At 43.5% G+C, this 26448-nt stretch overlaps 3 protein-coding genes across 3 annotated transcripts in view; all 3 read right to left on the reverse strand.

Annotated features, from left to right (window-relative positions):
* LOC6051051 (protocadherin-like wing polarity protein stan) overlaps positions 1-24092 on the reverse strand; it is an 86087-nt gene extending 61995 nt beyond the window's left edge. Inside the window, exon 1 of the mRNA XM_038263587.1 lies at positions 23599-24092. The gene's annotated coding sequence lies outside the window, so the exon portion shown is untranslated. The remainder of the gene's footprint in view (positions 1-23598) is intronic.
* Positions 9155-14776, reverse strand: LOC119769168. The gene is made up of 4 exons (XM_038261072.1): positions 13124-14776; positions 10647-13067; positions 9617-9725; positions 9155-9339 (listed from the first exon to the last, which is right to left on the reverse strand). Exons 1-4 carry the CDS (start codon positions 14774-14776, stop codon positions 9155-9157), a joined length of 4368 nt encoding a protein of 1455 aa, XP_038117000.1.
* On the reverse strand, positions 17836-21547 carry LOC119769169. The gene is made up of 5 exons (XM_038261073.1): positions 21350-21547; positions 20992-21277; positions 20723-20902; positions 20306-20642; positions 17836-18195 (listed from the first exon to the last, which is right to left on the reverse strand). The coding sequence occupies exons 1-5, from the start codon at positions 21363-21365 to the stop codon at positions 17836-17838; spliced, it is 1179 nt and encodes a 392-aa protein (XP_038117001.1). The 5' UTR covers positions 21366-21547.
* Positions 24093-26448: the final 2356 nt, after the last annotated feature.

Consider the following 26448-nt stretch of genomic DNA (forward strand, 5'->3'; position numbering starts at 1 on the left):
AATAAGCCCTTCCGGCTTGTGAACTCACTGAATAGGCCGCAACGAGTTGTGAAAAGACAACAACGGCTTGTGAGCTCTCACTGAATAGGCCCTTTCGGCTTGTGAACTCACTGAATAGGCCGCAACGACTTGTGAAAAGACAACAACGGCTTGTGAACTCACTGAATAGGCCGCAACGATTTGGAAAAAGACAACAACGGCTTGTGAATTCACTGGATATGTTGCAACGACTTGTGAGAAGACAACAACGGCTTGTGACATCAACGGTTCAGGCTTGTGAGTAATTACGGAAAAGTTTAAGTCAACATGGGCTAGCGAGTAGTCGCTGAATAGGCCAGGCTTGTGGTAAACCGAAGGTCGAAATTATGTTAGTTTCAACAAGAAAATAAAGGTGATTGAATCTAAGTTTCAACCGAATTCAACGAAGGTTTGATTACTTGTTTGAAATATGGTTAGTATCTCTTTTTAACTCTACATGTATAGATGAAAAGGATGGATTAAAAAAACATACGAAGTTTATGCAATGGAATGCAATCAGAGCGGTGGAGAGCTAGTTGGCGTCAGGTCTGGTTTGATTAAAAAAATCCATTTCTGGTAGGTAAAATAAGCATGACTGATTTAGTTTGATTGCGTTTGTGATTTGCGCCGGTGATTTTTTAGGGGAGGAGGGAAGATGTGTGGGCGGTAAAAAACACGATTAAAAACCATTTCTGATCACTTTTTCATTTTAATGCAAAAAAAAATATTGACAAGACAACATTTTTTCGATGGAGCTATTATGGTCCCCTTGGAACGAGCTGTCAAGTAGGACCTTTTCTGTCAAGAAAGGCCGTGAAGTTAGTTTTTAAAAATTGAATTAAAAATCTATTTTAAATCCTTTGAGGTCGACATGGGTCAGGGGACATCGGCATGATCTCAGATGGTCATAACTTTCAATTTCATGAAGTTTGATACGTCAGATTATAGGGTTCATAGCATATTCCGATATTGTCCCTCAGTGGCCACCGATAGCCGGTTCCGGAGTATCCAGGTTGGGTCAGGGGACGTCGGCATGACCTCAGATGATCATAACTTTCAATTTCATGAAGTTTGATACGTCGAATGGTAGGGTTCATTACATATTCCGTAAGTGTCCCCCAGTGGCCACCGGTAACCGGTTTCGGAGTGACCAAATTTGGTCATGGGACATCGGCATTACCTCAGATGGTCATAACATTCAATTTCATTAAGTTTGATATGCAACATGACGGGTTTCTAGCGTGACAATTATTGGAACCGTTTTAGTGGTACCCTGGAACCGGTTCCGGTTTGGCCACAGTTGGCCAGAATCGATACCAAACAGTCAGGGGTAGTATGTAGTATCCGAAAAACGAAACTATTGGCACTACGCCCCCCGGGGCATGGCCTTCCTCTAACGTGGGATTTCTGCTCCAGCGCCTCTGACGAGACAGGAGAAACCGGGACCGACGTTTTACTTCACCATCCGATAGAAGCTCAGTGGATAAGGCGGGAATCGAACCCGCGTCTCATAGCATCATCGGGATCGGCAGCCGAAGCCGCTACCCCTGCGCCACGAGACCCACTCATGTAGTATCCTTCTGCAATGATTTGCAAATTAATCCGTTTCTAAAGACTGGTCCGTGTGACGGTTTTATGTCAAAAACTGCAAAAATCAAGTTTTCCGGATGTTCCGGGTTACTGGAACCGGTGGCCACTATAGACCAATTATTTTTTCTGGGGCTTAAGCTTAATTTAAGGACCCAATTGCAAAAAAGTGCATGTTTCCCATCGGCTCCAACCTTCCATCGGATGAGGAAGTAAACCGTCAGTCCCGGCCCCCCGGGTTGTTGTTAGGCCGTTAAGTCATTCCAGGTGTAGGAGTCGTCTCCATGCCATATGTACAAACAACACACCAAAACAAGCCTGCTCCGGTGGATCGCTGGCGACGGTTGGGTGGAAAAATCCCACAAAAAAATAATTATTTCATGAGAATGAAATTTGAAACATTTTAACACTTCTTAGTTGATGTTTTGACGTAGACTACGTCTTTGTCGAAGGTACTGGGGTGCCATTCCAAAAAACCCGGGCCGAAGGCCCTGGTTAACTGCGTCATCCGTCAAATTCGAAAATTATTCAGCAATTTGCTATAAAACTTTCATTGTTGGCAAAATAGTTTTACTATTGAAACAATTGAATGTTTTAAAATGTTTTCAAAATGCAGAGATTTTGCAAGCAAAATGAGCGCTTCCCACTCACGGACGGGAATGTCAAGTACCTATTTTGAGGGGAAAATCATCCGAGCAACGCGACCGAGTATCGGTCGCGAAAAAGGAGGGGAAGTAGCGGGCCGAATCATATATAAGAAAGTGCGCCAGTTTTCATTCCAACATTCTCGTCTCAGACGTCGGACCGGCAGCAGCAGCAGCAGCAGCAGGAAAGCTCAGCCCAGAGCAGCAGCAGCAGGAGAGAGACCAGAGCAGCAGCAGGAGAGAGAGGGACCAGAACTGGAAAAGAAGCGCGCATCGCCTTCTCGTCGTCACCGTCAGCCAGTTGCCTCTCGATGGCCGGACCGTTTGGATCTTTCGTGGTAGGGGGTGAAGACTTCCCAACTCTTCGGAGTTGCCTCACTCCCCGTCCCTCGTCCCACCCGGGACGAGGCATCAACAAGATGAGGCGCGCGCCTGCTGCCTTCCGCCGAAAAGCCTCTCGTGGGTCAAGCCGTGGTTGGGAAACAATCAGGACATCCAACTAGCTCGTCGCATTCGCGGCGAGCGCTTCTGAAAGAGTTACGTCGTATCCAATTCCAAACTTTTGAAAGAGTTGCCCTCATCCCTCGTCCCACCCGGGACGAGGCAGCGAGCTGCAATAATTTCAATTTAAATTTCAGGAACAAATTTTGGTCTTCGGGGGCGACGGAATGCACAGCTTTCTGAGGTTGCTCTCGCCCCCAACCTCTCTGCCCTCCCCCCATTCTGCTCTTAGCATTCTTGCAAAAAATCATTCAATGCTTTCGTTTACCTTCAAAATCAATAATTATGTATTGATTCATGCCTAGAAATGCTAAAAGTTTATTAATCTTTTTAACCTTATTCAAAAATTTCGAAGAATTTCATTTTTTCGAAAGTGTCGAAAGTTAATCATCTATATATCTAGAGGTTTTTTTTTAAAAAAACGTTCCTATAAGCTATTGTGTTTCATATGTATAAAGTAGAGAGCCTAGAGCTTATTAGAGAACGGACATCAAATCAAATCAAAAATCAAATTATTCGCTCTACAGCATTGCCTTGGCGTTCTCGATTGCGAGATTCCTACTCGAAACTAAGTGTCCGAAGGCTTGATTGTTGAGGCAATTGCAAACCTCTTTTTACACCTTAGCTTCCATCCACCCCGGGATTCGAACTGACGACCTTTGGATTATTAGTCCAACTGCCTACCAGCGACTCCACCGAGACAGGACCCAGGGAGACGACTCCTACACCTGGACTGAGCTAACGACCTAACCTTTTTTTTTAGGTTAGTCCGGGGCCAACATTTACTTCCCGTCCGACGGAAGGCGTGATCAGACAAATCTCGTCTCGAAAAATGCCACCGGGACCGTCTGGGATCGAACCCAGGCCGACTGGGTGAGAGGCAACCACGCTTACCCCTACACCACGGTCCCGGCTTAGAGAACGGACATCTCAAACCCAAAAGTGCCAATCGAAGCACGAGAACTGTCAAACGGAGGTACCAATCGATCAAAATCCTTTGTCTTAGGCTCGCTTGGTACCTCCGTTTGACAGTTCTCGTGCTTCGATTGGTACTTTTGGTTTGAGATGTCCGTTCTCTAATAAGCTCCAGGCTCTCTAGTATAAAGGACTTAATCCAAAAAGTCTAGATATGTTTATAGTACATACCCTTAACCCCTTCCCGCCCAGAGCTAAATCGAGATTTTTTACGTTTTTCGCCATTACTTGAAACTGGACCGACCAAATTGGATGAAACTTTCATGGTTATACGTTAACATTCGCAATTCGCAATTTTCAGTGTAAGAACGGGCCTTGACCGATCTTATGCACTAGGTTCCCGACGAACACGCACTGCCCTTACACCTACATCTCACCCTTGCTCTGAGTCAGTACGAGCAGCACGCTAGAACACGCTTTGAGTGTTCATGCCAGGCATGCACACCTTCTTTTCCGGTTACGCAATTTAACTCGGCCGGGGGTGGTACATTACGTAGGGTTTGATGTAAGTATAAGCGCCTAACCATTTATAGTGTGCCTATCAATTTTCATTAAAGCAAAAACTGTTATATTTTAGTTTGAATTCAAAAACTAATTGTTATTTTACTGTGTATTGTTTTCTTCTGAAATCTTTCCTAGTGTTGAGTCGTGTTTATCTGTTGCTATTTCTTTTGTCGCGGTGATTTGTTACAATTTTTGGTCCTAAGCATGTTATAAAAGTTTACCAAAAGTACAATAGTAATATTTGTTTTAATCCTTTAACCATTCCATAAATTGAGTAAGGGCTCAAACCTCACTTGTTTGAAAAAAGGGTGAAGATTGAAAACAATAGAAAACAAAGAATCAATAGAAAGAGAATGATGAGCGTATTTAAAGAATAAAAATGAGAAGCTAGATGTATTAGATGTAAAATTAGACAATAGTTAATAAATAGAGATACAGAACAAGCTTAGATAATAGTAATGATAATTTATATAATCAAATATATAAATTCGCAATAAAATCAAAAAAGATTAGGCAAATGATAAATAGACTTGATATTATTACAGCAGTATCAATTGGTAAATAAGAGTGAAAAGCTTTGAGAGAAAAGAGAATCAAAAGTTAGTCAAATCAAAATCAAATGATAAATATTAAATAGAAGAATCAGTGAAGAAGCGAGAATCAGTAGAGCAAAATAAAAATAGGAGATAGGCGGTAGCTGAGAATGAAGAGAAGAGAAACCCCGTTGTGCGATGTTTCAGGTATATCCACAGCAGTTGACTCAACATACTGCGAATCAAAACAATACCGTCTGTCTACTATCACAAATTACTTCCCTTTCCCACATTGTCGCGCCCCTTTCTTTTAGCCGTCTCGACTCTGACCCGCGGTGCATTGGGTGGTCAAGTTTCAAAAAAGTGACCTTCTCCAAATATTTTTTGGTATTTTTTTCTCGAAAGTAAACATTCTAACTAAGAAAAATCCAAATTTTCAAAGCTGTAAGTTTGTTCGTTACGGAGATACGCAAGCTGAAAGTCAAAAAATGGATTAAAAAACTAGGGTTTTTCGTAAAAAAGGCTGATTGTTTAATTTTAACATAGCTCAGCCATTTTAAATATTTTATTAGGACAATTATACATCATTGGAAAGGTAATGAGATAAGCTTCTAAACTATTGACAGATAAAATGTTATTTCCAAACCAAAAACTGAAGTTTTCATCGTATAACTGGAGCATTTTTTTGACAAAACTTATTTTTTTGTGTTTGTTAATCGAGTACTTTTTTTGCTAACCGATGCTAAACATGAAACTAAGATCACTTAAAAGATTGGATCATAATCTAACATTGCTGAAATTTCCAGCCTGCGATTTTTTGCGTTTTCGGAGATATGCCATTTTGAACATTTACGTTTTATCAAAATTTGCTGCAATCTACATATGCGCCCGTTTATTTCACTTGCTTTGCTACCTACTTCGTGGGCATCGTCGCTTCAAAAATCAATACCTGGTTTCAAGAAGTTCGAAATGACTTTATTGGAATTTTCTGTTGCCTACATTTAAAATTGAGTACCTTAGTCAAAATAAGGTATTCGTACCGAAGTTTCTCAAGCGAAATTGGAGAATCTCAGTTTGATACCGAAAAGTATTCAGCAAAATATTGACATAGCATGATGAATTTCTGCGATCAATCCATGAAACTGATCCACATTTAAGTTCTATGTTGGTTAGTACAAAACATCATAAAAGTACCTTTAACATATCCTGAAGCCGTCAGAAACTCTATAATCAAATGAATTTTCATGAACAAGAACATCAGGATTAGTAAGAATATGTTTTGTTTTTTATCGTTTTACTTCATAATTAATATTTTGAATAAAATTAATTTTTCTGTTATTTGATTTAACAATTCAAATTTTCGCAATTTATGCCCGTAAAGGGTAGGTGGGGCGTGGGGGTGGGTCTCAAGTTATATGGCATGGACTCACAAAAGAAACACACAGCAGTAAATAATAAATATTTGACTTTAAATGGATTTATTACGTTTAACAAAATTTTGTTGGAGGGGAGGAGGGGAGGGGGGGGGGGGTGTGAAAGAAAGAGGAGGGAGGGGTTGTGTCCTCAAAGTGGGGTGGGAGCTTATCCATAATTTAATAATATAAACTTGCAATACAATATATACGCAATTCTTTTGCACTTGCAAATGTATGAAAAGACTATTTATTATAAACAATCAACTATTGAAAAACATGAAAAGTCATAAAAATCGACGTATATCATTTCAATACCATACAATTACCCAAATTTGTATGAAAAAAACATTTAAAAAGCAAAAAAATAATTTGGCCGCCTGTTTGTATGGAGATGGCCCATAGTGCGGTGGTCAAAGGTTTACGATCCGTTTCCACAGGCCACCAGCTAGGTCATCATGAAAACCAAGCCAACGTGGAGGTAAGAAAATAGGACACTCGTAAGGAACCAGAGCTATACTGTTCTGATCAAGATAATTCGAATGATCTAACAGAACTACGGATGTAGTTAGTTGCGCTCCTTCCAGGATGTTCCTTACGTGGACGTCAACCGAAGAGCACGCAACAAGGTCAGTGCCATTGCATGCTCTTAGATATCAATCCTTGGCCTGCGGTTATACGTTAACATTCTATATAAACTAACGCATGTTGAACCAGGTTGAAAAAATGTATGTATGGGCGTTAGAAGGTAAAAAAAAAAATCTAGAGCAAATATTTATGGTTTATACACTCAAAATAATCCACACGTTGATGCTACCTGAAAATCACGTATCCCAGATTTTCCCCTCGCTAGGCTCTTTTTACGTGACACACGTTAAAATGATGTGACAGTGTACACTCAAAATAATCCACACGTTAATGCTACGTGAAAAATCACGTAACCCCGATTTTCCCCTCGCTAGGCCCGTTTTACGTGACACACGTAAAAATAATGTGAAAGTGTACTGGCAAAAAAAATGTTTTCACGTTGAAGTTACGTGATAAACCATATAGTATTTTTCCACTAGGATTTTTCATGTAGCTGTTATGTGTTTTGAAATGTAACTTCAACGAATCTTTTTTTCTCGAGTGCGCCAAATTTCTACGTGATTATTTTAGTATGAAAATTTACGGCGAACGGTGAAGACCTGTTGCCGGACTGTGCTCGTGAAATTTCTTTAAAAATGTAAAAGTTGGTAAGTAATATTAAGTTTAGAATGTTTCATTTTGCTTAATTCATGTTTCGTTACAGAAACCGGTCTCTGGAAGAAGAATTTACTACACAGAAAAAAAAATGATGGTAATATTCATCAGGAAATGGTGACAGATTTTGTGGCAAAATAAATGATAAATTTTACCCCAGAAAATGATGAATTTTCATCAGTTTTTGATGAATGTTCATCAGGTTCACATTTTTACACATTTTTTATGTAATATTACACAAATAAAGAGGTAATATTCAACCTACCAAATTTTCAACATTCCAAAATTAAACTTTTTTTTTCTGTGTATCCCTGTGGAAATTCTGACCGGACGGACCCCTAAAAGGCAATCCAAGTTTCTTCAGTCGAAATGGCTATCAAGGTCGGTGCTACCGTGGTGACACCAACTTCCGGAAAAGGACGTGGGCATCTCCGAGTGTGTCCTAGAGAAGTGCTAATGGAGCTGTTGTCCGTCTTTGATCCGATCATCTACACCGGGTGCTTTGCGGTCACTCTCATGCCGGCCAGAACAAGTTCAAGGCATCAACCCACGCGTGTGGCGCTAAATACTAGGAGCAGCCAATAACTCGACGAATCGTAGATCGACGGTGAGAAGAACACATGACTGCAGTCAATCATCGTCGTGGTATTTTTGTTGGATAAGAAGTGTTATGCGTTGCATCGCGATCGTTGCAACGCATGCATCCGTGAGATCGTTCAGCAGTAAATTATTAATTGATAAATAAAATAAATTTAAATAAATTAAAAAAAAAACATTTTTTTCTTATTTTTATTCCAAAAAAGAATGAAATAACCTCCTTAAACTAAAAAAAATCATATTAGGTTTACTACAACAAACATGTTTGGTTGATTCATTTAGTTTTTACGTGTGGAACACGGAGAATCAACGTGAAATGATCTGGCAAAACATATTTCATTTCTACTAGCGTCACCTCGTAGAAGTTACGTGAAAACATTAGTGGAAAAATACCACATAGCTTTTCACGTAACTTCAACATGAATATTTTTTTGAGTGTACTGGCAAAAAAATGTTTTCACGTTGATGTTACGTGAAAAGCCTTATGATATTTTGCCACCAGGGTTTTCCATGTAGTTTTTATGTGTTTTGAAATGTAGCTTGAAAGGGACTCGAGTGCGCCATTCGGCAAAAATTCTACGTGATTATTTTAGTATGAAAATTGATTGCGCTCGGTGAAGAACTGCTGCCGGACTTGTGCTTGCAAAATTTTATCAAAAATAGAACAAACGATAAGTTTTGTTGGGGAGCCGGAATAAAAACCTTAGCCTTCGACAGCTCTGGTGGCTCCCAGCATCGACCGGATCGGATTGGGCTGGCTGGTCCGGTCCTGGTTCGTTGGCCGTGGGTAGTCCGTGCGTAGGGTGGCTTCCGGAATTCACGCGTTTCACAATTAAAACAACACGAAATCACAGTAAAACACAATTCTTTAATTTAAACACAATTTTTACTTTAAATACACGAACTAAAAAAAAGGACTACATTTATTAATATTAAGCCTAACACATTTAAATTGCCTGATAGGCGCAGAATCGACCGTTTCGATCTGCCGGTTCGAGAGGTTGTAAAACTTAAAAACTAAAAATCGCAGCAGGTCAGCTGCTCCCGTCGTTCGTTGAGGCAGGTCAGGTCATCAACCCGGCCCGGCGGTCATCGACCCCGCAAAAGTGCATCCTGCTGTTGGTGTTGGTCCTATCAGCGATCACGATCGTCCATCTCGCGAGAGGATCACCGCGATCAGCTGCTGTAGGTCGCGTGCAGCCGTGATAAGAGTGGTCACTCGCGTTGGATGGTCACAGTTGACCCGACAGTGGTGACCCGACAGTAGATGCAGGGTTGTTAATCGTGACCACTCCAACATCTCACCCACCCAGAAATGACCAGTTTCTGAAAAGATACAAACAAAACCTCTTCGGGGATGTGGGAATAGGGATAGGAAGTTAGGATTGGGTTTGAAGATCTGCATCCGTTGATTCCATGGCGTCGCTGTACTCCGGAAGTGGCAGTATGCACAGCTTCTCCACCGGTCGTTTGAGATAGCCGTCGGCAGTTTTCAGTGTTACTACCCTAACCACTCCGTCTTCGCCTGGGTGTACCTCGAAAATTCTTCCCATCTTCCATCGCATTGGTGGTGAGTTCTCGTCTTTGATGACCACAAGCTTACCGATCTCGATCTGTATTGGTGGCTTCCAGCGCTTGACCCGTCCCTGTAGCTGGCACAAATACTCCCTCCGCCATCGAGTCCAGAAATCTTGCAGCATGCGCTGCATCGTCTGGAATTTGTCGAGCCGGTTCATCGGGATTGCTGATAAATCAGCATCGGGTACTGTTTGCAGCGATGATTGCACGAGAAAATGTGCCGGTGTTAATGGTTCCAGGTCATTAGGGTCATCGGACATCGGAGTTAGCGGCCTAGAATTGAGGCAGCCTTCCACCTGGACTAGCAACGTGTTGAGATCTTCTGCGGTAACGGGTGTTTCGCCGATTGTTTTTAATAATAGCTTCTTTGTAGATCGAACCGCGGCCTCCCAGAGGCCTCCGAAGTGTGGTGCGCTGGGTGGATTAAAGTGCCATTTGATTCCTTGGTTTGAACATTCCTTGGAGATGATGTCGCGATGTTTACGGTCCTTGAGCAGCAACAGAAGTTCGGCCATTTTATTACGAGCGCCAACGAAGTTCGTTCCGTTATCGGAATAAATGTCGTCACAGATTCCCCGCCTGGCTACGAATCGTCGAAGTGCCTGGATGAAACGCTCTGTGGATAGGTCTGTTACCAATTCCAAATGGACAGCCTTGGTGCAGAGGCAGATAAAGAGTGCCACGTAAACCTTAACTACAGGTCGTCTTGGGGCTGGGCGCACATAAAGTGGTCCAAAGTAGTCCACACCTGTCCGCGCGAACGGTCGCGAGGTGGTAACCCGAGCAGAAGGCAATTCTCCCATGAACTGCTGAACAGCCACGGGTTTCGACCGGAAACACTCCTTGCAGTGATGGATCACCTCTCTGATCACACTTCTGCCCCCAAGTGGCCAAAAGCGTAATCGTACGACTCCCAACACCAGTTGTGGGCCAGCGTGAAGCAATTTCTCGTGGAAATGTCGGAAAAGAAGTCGTGTGAGTTGATGCCTAGCCGGAAGTACGATGGGATGTTTCGTGTCCTCGGATTCCAATGAATGACGTAAGCGTCCTCCCACTCTAATGAGCTGTTCATCGGAAATGTACGGGTTGAACCACCGCAGTGGTGAACTGTTCGCAACTGGTTTTCCCTTGGTTAGTTTGTTCCATTCATCAGCGAAAACTTGCTTCTGAACGAGCCTTACTAATGCGAACTCTGCTTCTTTCAGCTCCGCAACCGTCAACAAGTCCGATTTGAACCGCTTTTCCTTGGGCATGCGAAGCAGATCCTTCAAGCGTAGCCAATACGCCGTACGCCTGACCAGATCGGGATACGAAGAAAAGTGAGAGATGAACCAAACGTTGAACTCAGCCGTAGTTGCTGCAGCTACCGATGCCGCAGTGTTTCTTCGCTCTTCTTCTGCTTCTTCCGTCGTCACGATCTTCGGTTGTGGTTGACGTTGCTCATTCGTCTTTTTCACCCAGCCTGGCTTCCAGAATGGTACCAAATCGATGAGATCTGCTGGCATGACTCCACGTGACAGGAAATCTGCGGGGTTTTCAACTCCAGGCACGTGTCCCCAGACACAGCCTTCCGTGAGAGCTTGAATCTTGGCCACCCTATTGGCGACGAATGTGACCCATGTTGATGGTGGTGATTGTAGCCAGTACAACACGCACATGGCGTCGACCCAGAAAAAGGTTGGAATTTTGATCTTCAGCGATTGCAGAATTTGCACGTAGAGTTCAGCAGACAAAACGCCACCGCGAAGTTCCAATCTTGGCATCGCTTGGCTCTTCAACGGTGCCACCTTGGTTTTGGATGTGAGCAAGTTCACGGATATCCTGCCCTTTGGATCTTCGCTTTTCAAATACGCACCGCTTCCAAAGGCCTTCTCAGATGCGTCAGAAAAGAAGTGCAATTCCATCTTGAACACTTCAGGGCAGATGACGCAACGAGTGATGCGAAGTTCATTGAGCAAAGCGAGCTGTGAATGAAATCTCCTCCAGACCTCACCCACCATTTCAGGTACCGCCTCATCCCAATCCAAACGTTCTCCGTTCGGGTTCAGCAACGTCCACAGAGATTGCATGAAAATCTTGGCCGTTACGATGACCGGTCCTAGCAGTCCAAGAGGGTCAAAAAGAATGGCAATTGTTGACAAAATGAAGCGTTTGGTGAGCTCAGGAACCTTGCCCAAATCGGGAATGTTGAACTGGAACTTTAGCGTGTCCGTTTTCGGCATCCATGTGAGACCAAGAGTTTTCACTCCAGGGTCCGTGTCAAGGTTGATTTCCTCCATGCTAATCGCTAGGTTTTCCTCAGCAATCCCAGCTAGCACTTCCTGTCGATTTGATGCCCATTTCCTAAGCTTGAAACCGCCTCGTAGCATCATCTCGTCTAGCTGCTTCCGAAGTTCGATTGCTGACTGGACGTCCTCAGCTCCGGTGATGACGTCATCCATGTAGGTGTCTTGGTTGACTGCCCGTGCAGCAAGCGGAAATCGAGGTCCATCATCCGTCGCTAGTTGTTTTAGCGTTCTGGTTGCGAGGAATGGAGCAGGCTTTGTGCCGTAAGTGACGGTTTTCAGCTCGTAGATGCCAACTTCCTCGTCCGGAGAAAAACGCCACAGAATGGATTGCAATGGCCGTTCCTCTGGGTGGACCATGATCTGACGGAACATCTTCTCTACGTCAGACACAAGCATAACCGGCTTGATCCGACTCCGCAGAATGATAGAGCGCAAATCTTCTTGGATTACCGGCCCTGCCAGCAACACATCGTTCAGCGCGACTCCAGAAGATGTTTTGCAAGAAGCGTCGAAAACAACTCTGCATTTGGTGGTGATACTGGCCTCCTTGACCACCGGATGGTGCGGTAGAAAACACCGGTTGACCTGGGTTGGAGTTGTTGCTTCGACCTTGGACATGTGACCCAGTTCCAGATATTCGTCCATGAAATCTGTATACTGTTTCCGCAAATTGGCGTCCCTTGCCAGTCTGCGCTCGGTTGCGTGCAACCGTCGCAACGCAATTTCCTTGGATTCGCCCAATCTGGAGATTCCACCTTCGACCTTGGGCATGGAAACGGAATACCGACCGTCGGATAACCGTTGAACCGTGTGTTGGAAGTTCTCTTCGCAGCGTCTTTCAGCGGGAGAGAACGCGTCGTCCAAACCGACGTCTTCAGCCGACCAGAACCGTGCCATCAGAGTTTCCATCTTCTCTGAGGTTGACACGTTGCACTTCACCTGCGTGGAGTTGCATGGAACCGAGAGACCACCGGATACCACCCAGCCGAACACCGACTCGTTCAGCGCTGGTAGATTGTCTCCCAGGGGAATTCTTCGACCGGTTTCAAAGAACTCGAAAAAGCATTCAATGCCAAGGACGATGTCCACCTTCTTGGACTGGAAGAATGCTGGATCTGCCAATTCAATTCCGTCCGGAATCGACCATCCATTTGTTGCGATTGTTGTTGTTGGCAGATTGACCGTAACCTTGAGAGCACCAAGAAGTTCATGTCTCGCTCGAAGTTGGATAACCGAGACCGCACCGTTGCGTGAATCTTGTGCTTAACCCTTGTGCCAGATTGACCGATTCCTAGCACGGAAATGTCCACCTTTTCTCGCGTGACCTTCATCAGCTGCGCCAGTCGCTCTGATATGAAGTTACTCTCCGACCCCGAGTCGAGTAGTGCGCGAGCAGGGTACCGATTGCCATCGTCGTCCTCGACAATGACCACTGCTGTAGCCAACAGCACTTGGGATGCAGCTTGGGTTGCTGCGCCTGATACGGATGGGTTCGTGGCTGCCATGTTTGCCACGTGGGATGTAGTCGGACCTTGGGTTTCCTTGGAGTTGGAAGGGTTGTTGCTCCCTGCAACCGCGAGTGCCGTCACCGCGTTGTCCCTTTCCGGTTGTTGTTGAAAACATACCAAAGTATGGTGTCGACCCTTGCAGTTCCTGCAACTGTACTTGGACGTGCAGTTTTTGGCTTGGTGACCAGTTCTGAAGCAGTTGCGACAGAGGGAATGCGTCTTGAGTAATGCGTCCCTCTCCGACACCGTCAACCGTTGGAATGCAGAACACTGGTAGAGTAAGTGGTTGTCCTTACAAGCCACGCACGAGTAGCCAGCATGTTGCACCGTACTGTAGCTAACCTTTTTTGCCTTGGATTTGGGAACGTACTGTTGTTGTTGGTGTTGAACAGCCCGACTGTTCACAGTTTTCGGTGGCAAACTCTCCAGAACTCGAATGCGTCGGTTTAGGAAATCGCACAAGTCCTTCAACGTGTCCTTCGTCGTGTCGTTAGCAGATTCCTCCCTTGAATCATCCGCAAAATCACCTAGCGAATCTCTAACCAAATCTTTCGCCGTAGATACTTCCTCCCATGCGCGACGCGTAACAGGATCCAGACGCGTAACGAGTAAATTAACCAGCAGAAGATCCTTGTAGTCAACGGGTGAGACCACCTGATCGAGGGTGTTCAGAACACGCTCGAACTCGTCAACGAGGGAATGCAGATCGGTGGCAGATTCCTCGGCGAGGGTTGGAAGGGTAAACAACGATTGCACCAGTCGCTGCTTAAGTACCTTGTGGTTGTTGTAGTACCTCTGCAAACGATCCCATGCCAGCTTGTAGTTGACCGACGTGGTTGAAAGTCCACTAATGATCCTCTTGGGTTTGTCGTCAAGACAATTTTTTAGGTAGTGGAACTTTTCCACATCCGGTAGGTCAGACTTCCAGTGGATGAGTGAGAGGAACAGGTCACGAAAACTCAGCCACTCGTCGATGTTCCCCTTGAACATAGGAAGCTTGATCTGAGGCAAACGGGCGTGATCAGTCCCCCCAACAATCGTGTCGTTGTGGGTCGGTTCACATGGAACTTCCTGTCGTTCCTTCAGCTTGTCCAGTAGAAGGGATTTTACTCGGTAATAGCCTTCAGTCAACGTTTCGCGGTCCTTTTTGTAGGTAGGGTCATCCTCAGGGTTGTAGTCTTTGTGAGATTTGATTTCCACCAAGGTAGTGCACAAAACATCCCACAGCTTGTTGAGACTTTCCAAGCGCACACTCACCTGGGAAGCGGTTGTTTCCGCCTTAAATTTATCAGCAAATTTGAAGATGTCATTGAGCGCTGCTTGTAACTCTTGGTATTTAACGGTCAACGCCTTCAGCGTCGGTCCTAACAAGGACTTCCGGGGTGCCATGACGTCAGACAATGTAAAGCGAAAAAGTGTGGTGCTGTAGTATTCCGTTTCGTCCTGGCTTCGGCAAGAACATATACTGCTGTAGCAAATTACTTACTTTTAGCAGTAACTGATCGTACCCAAAGCAGTTGGGAGTTCAATCAGAACCGGAAGCACCAGGTAGCTCGAGACGTCAAACCAAAATGTCCTTAGCGGTCAAGTGGGCAGCTCAAATTGAATGCGTGGGTGTGCGAAGAAGAGGTGGAAAACGGCATGTAGTATCAACGCAAGGTAATCCATCCTTTAAAGGTACGGCTATGTTTCTATATAAGTATTAGTGTTAGCACGCATAGAAATTGGTTTTGTCAAATTTAGCTACGAAATTTAATTTTATGTTGTTTTTCTCTCCGTGCACTGTCAGAGCAGAGCATGTGTGACGTCATACCGTTTGTTTTGGTATGGTTTGAAATGGGATTTTTTATAACTTTTCATGTTCTTCGACGATTTAGTCGATTCTGTACCGCGCCAACGCCCTAAAACCATCAGAAAAGCTTCCCGGACACCTGAACGACGAGCTCCAGAAAGAATCTCTGGTAAATATTGAGAATATTATAGTTTGATAGGTACTAATTTCTTTTATTCCAGCTGTGTTAACAATTCGCGAACTGGCCAGATCGGACAAGCTCGGAACCAGACTGGCAACCCGCCGGTCGAAGAAGAGGAACGTAGAGACGATTTGGCCTGCCGGAAAACGCCGGAGGCAGACGCTTTTGATCCCCTGAAGCCGTCTTTTGGGAACCGACAGCCGTTTCAATCAAGCCCTCGGCAGCAACAGCACGGTGAGGGGAACTTCAGTCAGCATCAACTCCATCAGCAGCAGTCAATTCCGGGTCGGCTGGGGAATGTCCAACTGCAGCGGAATCATCAGCAGTGCGTCAAACCACCGTCGTTGCTGGGACCTCCGGTTATGGCCAACGATAAGCAGGAGAAGCAGCTTAAATCTATGCTCGGAACACCGCTGCCACATTTCAACTATGCTTCCCAGTAGCAAAAATCCCCTTCCGCCCCATCTGCAGCTGCCGATCATTCTATGGCTTGACGAGGACGACTTTGGCACCAGTTAGGCCGAAACTGTAACCATGCACCTCTCCAGCAGCAGCAAAAGCAGCCATCATAATCAAAACGCGGCATTCGGGATCAACTCTCTTTTGAATTTTCACTCCCAGCAAACGGAATCGGTGAAGCCTGCGAAAATTCCTCAAGTTGGTCAACACAGAAGGAAGCATTGATGGGCCTAAGTGGACCTGTTTAGTATTCCGGAACGCTCTGCTTGTTGGAAAAAAAAAATCAATAAAATCACAACTTGAAGTGTGTACTCAGTCGCTTACCGTTCATTTAGAATTTTGACAGCACCATTTACTTAAAACTTAATCTAGGGCGATTCGGGACACATAGCCGATTTGGGATAGTGGTTTTAGCCATGATTTTTTTTATCGGAGTCTATCAGAGTAGTCCCACGGTATACCACTTGACCATCTCGTTGGCCAGACGACGGAGGGTTGTTCGTTGGCGACACTCTCGGTGGATTCTAGCACCAAATTGGTCTGGAACTCGATCAAATCGAGGCTTAAATAGACGATGACCAAGGACATGATCTGGCCAATCAGACAGTCAGATTAATGTGCCTAATAGAGACTTTAGTTCAGATTGGTGTATGTCGGGTGCGCGTCGATGTCCAGTTGTACGGCTTAACGACGGCGGTCGCGACCTGCGAGGCCGGGTCATAGCAAACTTCAGCATGAATTTCTTGCCGTTGTCGACGGTCAGACGCTCCATCGGCAGCGAGGTTAATCCAGATTCGGTGCCACCGAATGGAATGATTTGGAGATCAGAAATCATTCCGGATCGGTGCACTGGCCGGCCAGTTTGCGGAGGCGGACCAACACGACGTCGTTGTCGAAGGCATCCTCTTTGTCTTCAATCAGCTGCTCTGGTGGAACAGCTAATGGTTCGTTCCGGTGCCGACCGTGGTGACCTTTTCCACAACAGTCGGTACCAGATCTTAGAACACGACACGTGCGTGCTGGCACCGGTCTTGCTGGAGAAGTTGTCAACACCGGCGAGGCCATCAAACTTGCGGTCGTGTTGAACAACATGTTGCACCCTGACGAGGTCTCTACCCGTGACGACGTTTAGGAAAATGTAGTTGGTACCGATCTCGAATCCGGTAGGGGATCAGCTGACGAACTTGATCGTGCGTTTAGTTTTGATAGCAGCGGAGAAGGTATTCAGCGATCTTCAGATCGACGTTTAGCGGGCAAGATCTAGGGGGCTCTGGGTGAATGGCAAACTCCAGCTCGGACTTGTTGCCGTACTAGACCAACATGAGCTCAATCAGCAGCGAGGATTCCAGATTCGGTGCCTCCGAGGAACAGGTGAAGGGTCAGGAAGCCCTGCTGGTGTAGCTGTCGTTTATAAGCGCTGTCCCTATTCAGACTGCAGTCCCGATTCGTCCTAGTTGACGGTACTACCCCCATGGAATGGCGTGAAAAATCGATTCTGCTCTAAGCTACAAGTGGTTAAGAGCTTTACATTCAGAAATGCTTAGTGTATTCTTTCTTTTCTGTTGCAATATTTGATTTTATGCAAAACATGATCATTATTTCATCTGTTGAAACGTAAAAAATATTTATTGGTTCATAAATGTTAATTTAAAGTACATTTTCAATAAATTTTATATACCATCCTGTAGAAGCGAGAGCGGTATGACGTCATCACCTGAGGCATCGCGAATGTTGACACTTTTTTGCTTACTAATACTATACCGAGGCGTTTTCAGCCGGACCTGTTAAATATACGGACATTGGTATCAACGGTGCCTTGGCTTCGGCAAGCCATATACTTTGCTAGTGTATCTCACCTGGAGAAACAGTAGCAGTGACCAAAAAACAACGTGAACCAGATCAGATCGTAAATCAATCAGCGGATGGGATGACCTCAGGGATGCGTGGTGTAAGCGAAGAGGATACAAACTCGATTTAAAAATTGTGTATTTCTGTCGTCTTAGCTTCGGCAATATACTATTCTTTAGCACTCACCGGTAGAAACGAACAGTTGCGCAGCCTCTTCAGTCCACGTGACGATCCGTCTTGGCACGTGTCAGACACGTTGATGTCGTCCTTCTCGGGTGGTCTGAACGGTAGCAAACGGTTGTGGCCACCGTTAGATGTCCTCTTGGAGTCGTGCAGATCGTCGTGTAGATCTCCAGCGACCTCGGAGTCGCCGCGTGTCGGCTTGGAGTCGTGCAGATAGTCAGCGACCTCCACGTGGTCACAGCACGTACAATCACCGGTGTCCAGCCGGTTCGAGTAAAGAGTTGTGTGGTCGAAAAATGGTGTTAGTTTCACTGTAGCGACTCGCTTCGGCTGACATACACTGTGCTTAGAATATTTTACCTGGGCAAAAGGTGTCCTTTCTGGAACAGTGTGTCAACGCAGCAGTCGGATGGCTCCGGCAGCAACGCAGCAATCGGATGGTCCAGGAAATGGCTGACCGGATGTTCCAGAAAATGGCTGACCGTGACCGGAAACGCACTCTCGCCGCGCAGCGCAGCGATGGCTCGCTCGATCCAATGGGACGCACGCAGCGGTTCGCTCCAGCGGAATGTACAGCGTAGATGTGGATGGGAGGTGTGTCAGTACCGGGAATGTCTGACCGCTTCGGCGGACATATACGTAGTGGTTCCACTTACCAAACGCAACACGTTGGCGCGTAGATGTCCAAGCGCGAAGTTCGTTGTCCGGGTTGAGGTACAATGTCCTATTGTCCCAGGAATGAATGGCCAAACCGTTGGCGCGCTTTGATTGTTCCCAGCAGCGATGGCGAACCGTGCCACGCCGCAGTCCAATGGCGACGAACCTCGTCCACAAACGGCAATGTAGCGTCCAACCGTCCTTCCTCCCGCGAACCAGGATCCGTCCGATCCGGTTCGAAGGACCAGAATGTTGGGGAGCCGGAATAAAAACCTTAGCCTTCGACAGCTCTGGTGGCTCCCAGCATCGACCGGATCGGATTGGGCTGGCTGGTCCGGTCCTGGTTCGTTGGCCGTGGGTAGTCCGTGCGTAGGGTGGCTTCCGGAATTCACGCGTTTCACAATTAAAACAACACGAAATCACAGTAAAACACAATTCTTTAATTTAAACACAATTTTTACTTTAAATACACGAACTAAAAAAAAGGACTACATTTATTAATATTAAGCCTAACACATTTAAATTGCCTGATAGGCGCAGAATCGACCGTTTCGATCTGCCGGTTCGAGAGGTTGTAAAACTTAAAAACTAAAAATCGCAGCAGGTCAGCTGCTCCCGTCGTTCGTTGAGGCAGGTCAGGTCATCAACCCGGCCCGGCGGTCATCGACCCCGCAAAAGTGCATCCTGCTGTTGGTGTTGGTCCTATCAGCGATCACGATCGTCCATCTCGCGAGAGGATCACCGCGATCAGCTGCTGTAGGTCGCGTGCAGCCGTGATAAGAGTGGTCACTCGCGTTGGATGGTCACAGTTGACCCGACAGTGGTGACCCGACAGTAGATGCAGGGTTGTTAATCGTGACCACTCCAACAAGTTTAATTAAGTTTACATAATTTTATTTATAAATAATTATATATTTTTTGCAGCGGCCGAACTCTGGAAGCAGCATACTTTCACCGTGGCCACTTGGATTCTGGCCCGTTCTAATACAAGCGGTTGGTCGTGGTGATCGATGCAACCGAAAATGTCACGGACATTGCGAACACTTGCCGGGTGCCCCGGAGGAGTGCGAGGTTGCTTTGCGGCCATCTTCTCGTCGGCCTAGGCCAGTGTGGTGCCCGCGCCAAAGTTGTTCGAAGCAGCAAGTTGTATCCGGTAAGACACGGGTATGAATCTTCAAGCAATTTCAATATGGCGACTTGTATCAGAAGAAAGTGAGGCATTTTCGCTAGTTATTGCTTCAAATCATTCATGCATTCATGAATGCCTTGTACAGGCTGATTCTACAAAATATTTTCCTGCGTGCTGGAGTGGTCGGTGCCCTCAGGGAGGTTCTCTCGGGAGGACATTTACAGAACCATACACTCAAAATCAAATTAACCCTTAAAAGGGTACTTTCTATCCTTTTTTCAAGTTTACCCGTCGTCACCCTTTTGAAAGGGTACGAGGGCGAAACCCTTCGAAAGGGTACTGGCCTAGTACCCTTTAAAAGGTTACTTGTCATGGAGCGGCGCGCTCACTAGCGACATCTATGAGTCAATCAGATTTTGTTGAACCAGTGGCGCCATCTGTTGGATTTTTAATAAGTAGGGTGTTAAAAATGCAGTTTATTTGAATAAAGGATAAATTTAATTTATTTATTTAAATAAACAATTAGTCAACAGTAATATTAGATACTACTTTCAAATTGTATTTTCATCGAGCGGCAAACGCTTTGAACTTCGCCATATGTGAACTTGGATGGTTCCTGTCCCTTGGCCCAAATCACGTGCATCAAATCGCCGCCAGCTTGCGACTAACACGATCGCCGTGGTGCCGTCCACCTCGAACCCTCCGGTGGCGGTCAGATCCGACTTGTCCTCCAGAAAGTCCTCGCGGTGTGGACCGATCACGGGTGTAGTAGTCACACACGCGGTAAGTTTCCTCGCGGGCTGTTCCGATCACGATGTCTGTGCAGTCCATCACGTTGAAGTCGTGCCGCGGAGTCCACGTCCACGTGTGTTGGTGGTTTTTTGGTTTGGGTTTGGCCGTGATTTCGGCCATGGGTTCCGACACAGAGGACGGCATTGTTTTGGGTTTCGATTTGGGCTCCAGCTCGAATGTTGGCTCGGGTTCTCGCTCGCTGGTGGACGGGAGTCTGAAATAGAATGAGCATTTATGAGTCTGGAAGATGTTCAGAAAACAAACACTTGAAAAATACAAGCAAAAAACTCTCACCTCCGGTGGCACGCTTTATCTTCTTGGACTTGAGTTCCATTTTCTGCCTTCTGGTTCCGAGGTACTTTCTGAGGATGATCCCGGCTCGGAAGTACTTTCCGGTTCCGGTTTGGAGGACACCTCGGGCCTTGGATGCGGTCCTGGTTCGGCCGATGGTTCCGAAGCAGGTGCTTTCCGGTTCTATGGACAAAGGAGGCCGGAAGTTAGTGGTTAAAACCAAATGTTGCATAAATCAACGCGACACACACACACAAGCATTCATGTCTTACCTAGTTCCGTAGCGGGCTCCGGTGGCGGTCGGTGGCTCTGATTCTGCGCTCGTTTCCGGTTCGGGTTCTGCCCCTGGTTCTGCAGGTCCCGTTTCGCTACCTCCAGCAGCGCCAATCAACGGAAGTTTTTTGCACTCGACCGTTAGACGTCGTGGTTGCAAACCGAGTCGAACTCTGGACGTTCCGTTGGCTTTGAAGATCACCTCGATTTTCGCGTATTTCTCCAAGATGCGTCTTCTATAAAGCCGTGACAACCGGGTGCAACCTTGCGTGCAACGCAACTCATCTGCAGAAAGGAAATACCCAAAAGTTAATCCGGAACTCCCGGTAATCTAAATAAAAAAAACAAATCTCTCACCATCAGATAAGATCATCTGTTGGATCGAATACGAAGATTCCAGCGAGATGCAAAACGACTCGGTACCGGGAAACTAGTTGACCTCTCGATCGTGCAGCACATGGTCCACCGGAGTGGCCATAATCTTCAGGAACAACTCTAAAAGTTTAAGAAAAACTTGGAAAACTTAAAAAACACGCACCACGCACGAGCACGATCCAAAACGTCAAACAGATTTAAGTACCGAATTCAGAAACCAGGGCGGCGCTAGTGGTACTTGTTGCAAAGAGAGTTACCCTTTTGAAAGGGTAACGCCAGTGAGGAGAATCGAAAGGATAGTTTTAACCCTTTTGAAAGGATAAAATGTACCCTTTTGCAAAGGGTAAACCTCGAGTACCGTTTAAAAGGATACTTTTAACCCTTTCAACCGGTAACTTTATTTTTGAGTGTACGATTTTGGACAATATGGGTGTTTACACACAAGACGATGATTCTAGTCAGAAACTTCTGTACTGTACTGTTTTCGTGTAGTTTTTGCCTCAGTTTATGTTGTCTAGTTTTCCCACTCTGCGTTACATGTAAACACACACATATTTGTAAATAACAGAACACAAACAGGACGAAGAGGTCAGTGAATTTGTCCTGACCGAACATTTTCTTGTAGGAAAACCACCTCAGAACAGTCCCATTCCCTGACAGACCTCAGAACAGGTCAGAACAGTTCGGTTCAGCACAGTTACTGTGAAATACAGTTTAATTTACCGCGAATAAAGTATTTTAGTAATAAACAGTTCAGTATTTGTATCGCGAGAACTTTTGATTGTATTTACCGGGAAAGAAAGTGCGACAGGATCAACAGACGTTCTTATGTGCGCAGTCAATGGGTATCAAAATTCATGGTTTTCAATACTGGTAATGAAAATGACCATTTTGACAGTATTGGCCACAACTTGGAGTGGTCGGTGCCACCAGGAAGGTACTCCTGGGAGGACAATTACCGAATTGCGAGCTCATCTCGGGAGTGTTATATCCCCCTCGCCATTTAGGGTATTTTCATCAATTTGAAAAATTGTACTCTATTTTCACGAGCACCATCTGGCAACACTAGTCTCGTGATGTTATCAAAAGGAAATTCATTTTTTTCTTTAGGCGTTAATGTGTGTATTAGTTTGTAAGACAAAACACCATTGCGGCCCATTTCGTTGGTGTCCAATAAAAAAATAAATAAGATAAGAATTTAAACATGCATGCACTAAATCACATCCCATCGCCTCTTGCAGATAAAACACCTTTATCATGTTAGGAGCCTTATTCATGCAAAGAAACAAATTCTTCTAGAAATTGGACACCATTGGACTGCATTTTTTTCATTCTCCTTTTAACGCAGGATTCCGTTTGCAATTTGGGGCGAAATCTAGAGCAAGCCAGATCTTTAACAATCTGGATATTTTAATTAGAAGTATTAATAGCTCATACTAACAAAATTTCAATATAGATAGTAAATTTCATTTATTCAGATAATCGATACAGCAGATAACTGTATTTAATTTGAATCCACATTTCAAGTTATTCACCTTGTCTTCCCGTTTCACTCTGACAACAAATCAACGTAGCTTGCTTTATTTCATTCATGCATACACATTTGAAAGTTGTATGGGCCACCTTGGAACTCATGGCATTCTACCAAAGGTACTCGCGATTGAGTGTGTAGTGGTGCGGTTGTCAAAATAGATATCTCCGACTCTGTCACTCCGACAGGCTTGCCACAAATACAGATTTTTTTGGCACATAACAAACACTCAATCGAGTATAACTTTAAAGAATAATATTCTTTCCAAAAACTGAACATGTCAAAAGATGCTAACAATGTTTATCTTTTTGGCCAATTTAACAAAAACTGCTCAAATTTATTTTAACTGTAAAAAAAATTCGTTTGCGTTTCGGGCCTGTGCTGAAAAATCTGTATTTTGTGGCAAGCCTGCACTCCGATGGAAGCTGACTTTGTTTATGTTTTGGTTTTTCTGGCACGGTCCATTGTTCGTTTGATTTGGTTTTCGTGGCACGGAGTGGTGAACTCACACTAATGCAAACCAAGATCGCGAGTACCTATGATATCGAGAAGTAAAAGGGAAAGAGTGTGTGCAACATGGAGTTAAACTTTCTGGGCAGTTGCTGTGAAGGTTCCCATGGCACTTCGAAAAGTTTAACTCCATGTTGCACGCACACACTCTTACTTTTAATTTCTCGATACAACCTTGCTTGGAACTCACCAGAAAGAGGTGCGATACACCATGCGGATTCACTAAACAACACTGCGTTTGTAATTAAGGCCATTCGCATTTTTTGTGTATTCTATCGAAATATTTTGAACAATGCACTTCACAAATAACGGTTACTTTTTTCTCATATTCTTATTTATAAAACAATCGATTACGAATATGTACCAGTTTTTAGCCGAACCATCCAACCACAAGCAAACATTCACTTGTTAGCAAGCACTGTCTCTCACCTACACACACATGCGTCGAAATATGCTATATGGAATGAGATTTTTCACAAAATTGCTGGATTTTTTATTCACTCTACAAATCAATAACCCTTCACTTACTTTATAATTCAAAAGTTGCATACAGAGCACGATTTCCTCTTACACTATGTTAAGATACGATTTATTTATTTGTTCCAACGAAAAACAAAAAAATTTGGGAGAGAACTGTATTCCTCTTTCACACAATTGAAATGACAACCGACGCCACACTGAACAGGGGTGCCAGGCAGGGATGCCAGATGAAATTTTGAGTTATCTGCATTTTTTTTTTCAAAAATCTGCAAAAATCTGCAAACTTAAATACACGAAAAACTAGGTTTATGAATTCGTATCCTACAATTCTGTTTAAAAAAATTATGGTGTTTAACCCAAAAAACGTTCACATATATGTTTTATGTACTTAAATCTGTGTGAAATCAAACTATTTTGCTAAAATTATTTACAGTATTTTCAAGTAATTTGAAAAAGTCTTAATAAAATGTACTGTAGCTTCAATTAAATCTTATTTACCTGCATGATCAAAAGTCTTGATCAAATTGCATTGTGTTTTACTTTTCGATAAACGGCAGGATATCCTTAGTAAAATTTTAAAATTATGCAAACAGTATTCCAAAAATTAACATATTTTTGTCAAGATACCTTTTGTATGTTTTATTCCTCAAATTTGTGTTTTCCTATTTCAAGGTCAGGCTAATATAAATAAACTTTTTAAGTTATTTTTCAATGTTTTTCGAGAACAGAAATTAGGAAAAAAAATAACTCATCTAAAATAATTTTAATTAAATAATTTCGGCACGGTTTTAGTTCTGCCTATTTTGTGATACTTTTGAATAACTTAACAAAAAGTTAAAATAAAATTTGCGATAGCATTATTTCGTGCAGTATTGTATCTAAGGAAATGATTGTTTCAACGGCTATTAACGATTTATGCTGATTTCACGTAATTATAAATATAATTTTGAATCTCTAAAGTCCATGAAGCATATTTTCAGATAAGTCCAATTTTTTGTTAATTATTTAAATGGCTTATTCTTCTTGCACCACGTTACTTGTAATGTTTACTATTTGTATGGTCATGTCAATTATTTACATAATATTTACATTTTTACTTGTTATTAAATGTTGACTGACTTAATAAATAAAAAAATAATAATGAAACAGTTAACGAAAAGATATGACTGTCGATGGTAAAATATTTCAATAGTTCATCGCTAACAACTTTTTTGGATGGTTTCGTGATCAGAAAAATAACCAGGCTAGCGTAGTTCAAATCTGAACCTGGAGAATCCGGATTATATCCGGCCAGGAACCCGGAATCTAGGTTTTTCCGATGCATCGTGTTCGGTGTAAATAACTGAGCGGACGAACACAGAAGAACTAAAATTGGTTTAGTTTGTACCAAAATATGGGAACTATTCAATATTAAAAACCCAAGTGATAATTAAATGGTTAAGGGTGCACAGCAGCCAAGGAAGTTGTTGTCTTCTTATTCCAAAAATGACAAACTTACGGACCCAATCCTGCAACAATCTGATTGTAAAAATAGGCAAATTTTGTTGTAAATCGCTTAGTAGACAGTTCTTTAGGGGATGAATAATAAATTATAGTTTCGAAAATACTAAAATATCTGTATCAAATATCACGGTGCAAAAGCTTTGGTTGATGTGCACCGTTAACAAATCTGTAATCTAAACTTTAAAAATAGTAAAATACAGTCCACATCAAAATCTCCTAAGCCTTCGCAAAAAAAAATTACTATGGAAAATCAAATCACGTTGAAAATAATTTTGTCTTTGTCTTATTGAGGGTATTTGAGCTCGAATATGACCCCAAAATCATCCGAAGTGGAAAAAATACAGTTTGTAAAAAAGTTTATACATATGTACTCTTCAGGCATTTTACACAATATGTTCTGAAGCATAAAAAAACTTGAAACCTAGCTCTACAATTTGTGGAACAATAAGTTAGTAAAAAGATGATTTCTTAAAAAACTTCCAGAGCAACAACTTAAGAAAAAGAAAATAAAATGATTTTTTTTTAATATTGTGTTTATGTGTTTGATTATCACAAGTAAATATGTAGAACTTCACAAAAGTTAAACTTTGATCAGTCGAGTCTGGGTTGTATGTAGAGCGTCCAATTTCCCGGGGTTACAAAATTCTCGGGAAAAGGGGAATTTCTCAGAAAATTTGAAATTTTACAAAAATTGATCTGATCCTGGTTCGGATTAATATTTTGGAACAAAATTGTATAAAATAGCAATAGCAATGGTTAAAATAAGTGTGAAAATCAACTAATGCCTTGACTGCCTGTAAAAAACATACGACTTCAAGAAAATATATATATATTTAAATTTATAATCATACAAAATATTTAAAAATACGTTTTTTTCTAGGTTTTTTTTTCTCAAAATTTATTTTCCCTACAAGAGCACTTAGCTAGCAAAATCTTAACTAAGAAATATGTACCCTCTCTGTAAAGTCTTATGAATTGATCTCAGTTGAAAGGTTCTCCAAATCTCTAAATTGCAAATTTTACGTCCTGGAGTATAACTGTTGAATTTTAATTAACA

This window comes from Culex quinquefasciatus, chromosome 3, assembly GCF_015732765.1.
Source record: "Culex quinquefasciatus strain JHB chromosome 3, VPISU_Cqui_1.0_pri_paternal, whole genome shotgun sequence".
In the NCBI taxonomy this organism is placed as follows: domain Eukaryota; kingdom Metazoa; phylum Arthropoda; class Insecta; order Diptera; family Culicidae; genus Culex; species Culex quinquefasciatus.

Excerpts from the sequence above, each read along its gene's own strand:
- LOC119769169 (XM_038261073.1), bottom strand. Across the intron at positions 20,903-20,991 it reads GGAGCCCGCTACGGAACTAG|AACCGGAAAGCACCTGCTTC; the intron begins GTAAGACATGAA and ends CTTTGTCCATAG. Across the intron at positions 20,643-20,722 it reads GATAAAGCGTGCCACCGGAG|ACTCCCGTCCACCAGCGAGC; the intron begins GTGAGAGTTTTT and ends ATTCTATTTCAG.
- LOC119769168 (XM_038261072.1), bottom strand. The coding sequence starts at position 14,776 with ATGGCACCCCGGAAGTCCTTGTTAGGACCGACGCTGAAGGCGTTGACC. Across the intron at positions 13,068-13,123 it reads AGCACAAGATTCACGCAACG|GTTACGGTCAATCTGCCAAC; the intron begins GTGCGGTCTCGG and ends GGTGCTCTCAAG. Across the intron at positions 9,726-10,646 it reads CCGATGAACAGCTCATTAGA|ACGATGCAGCGCATGCTGCA; the intron begins GTGGGAGGACGC and ends GACAAATTCCAG.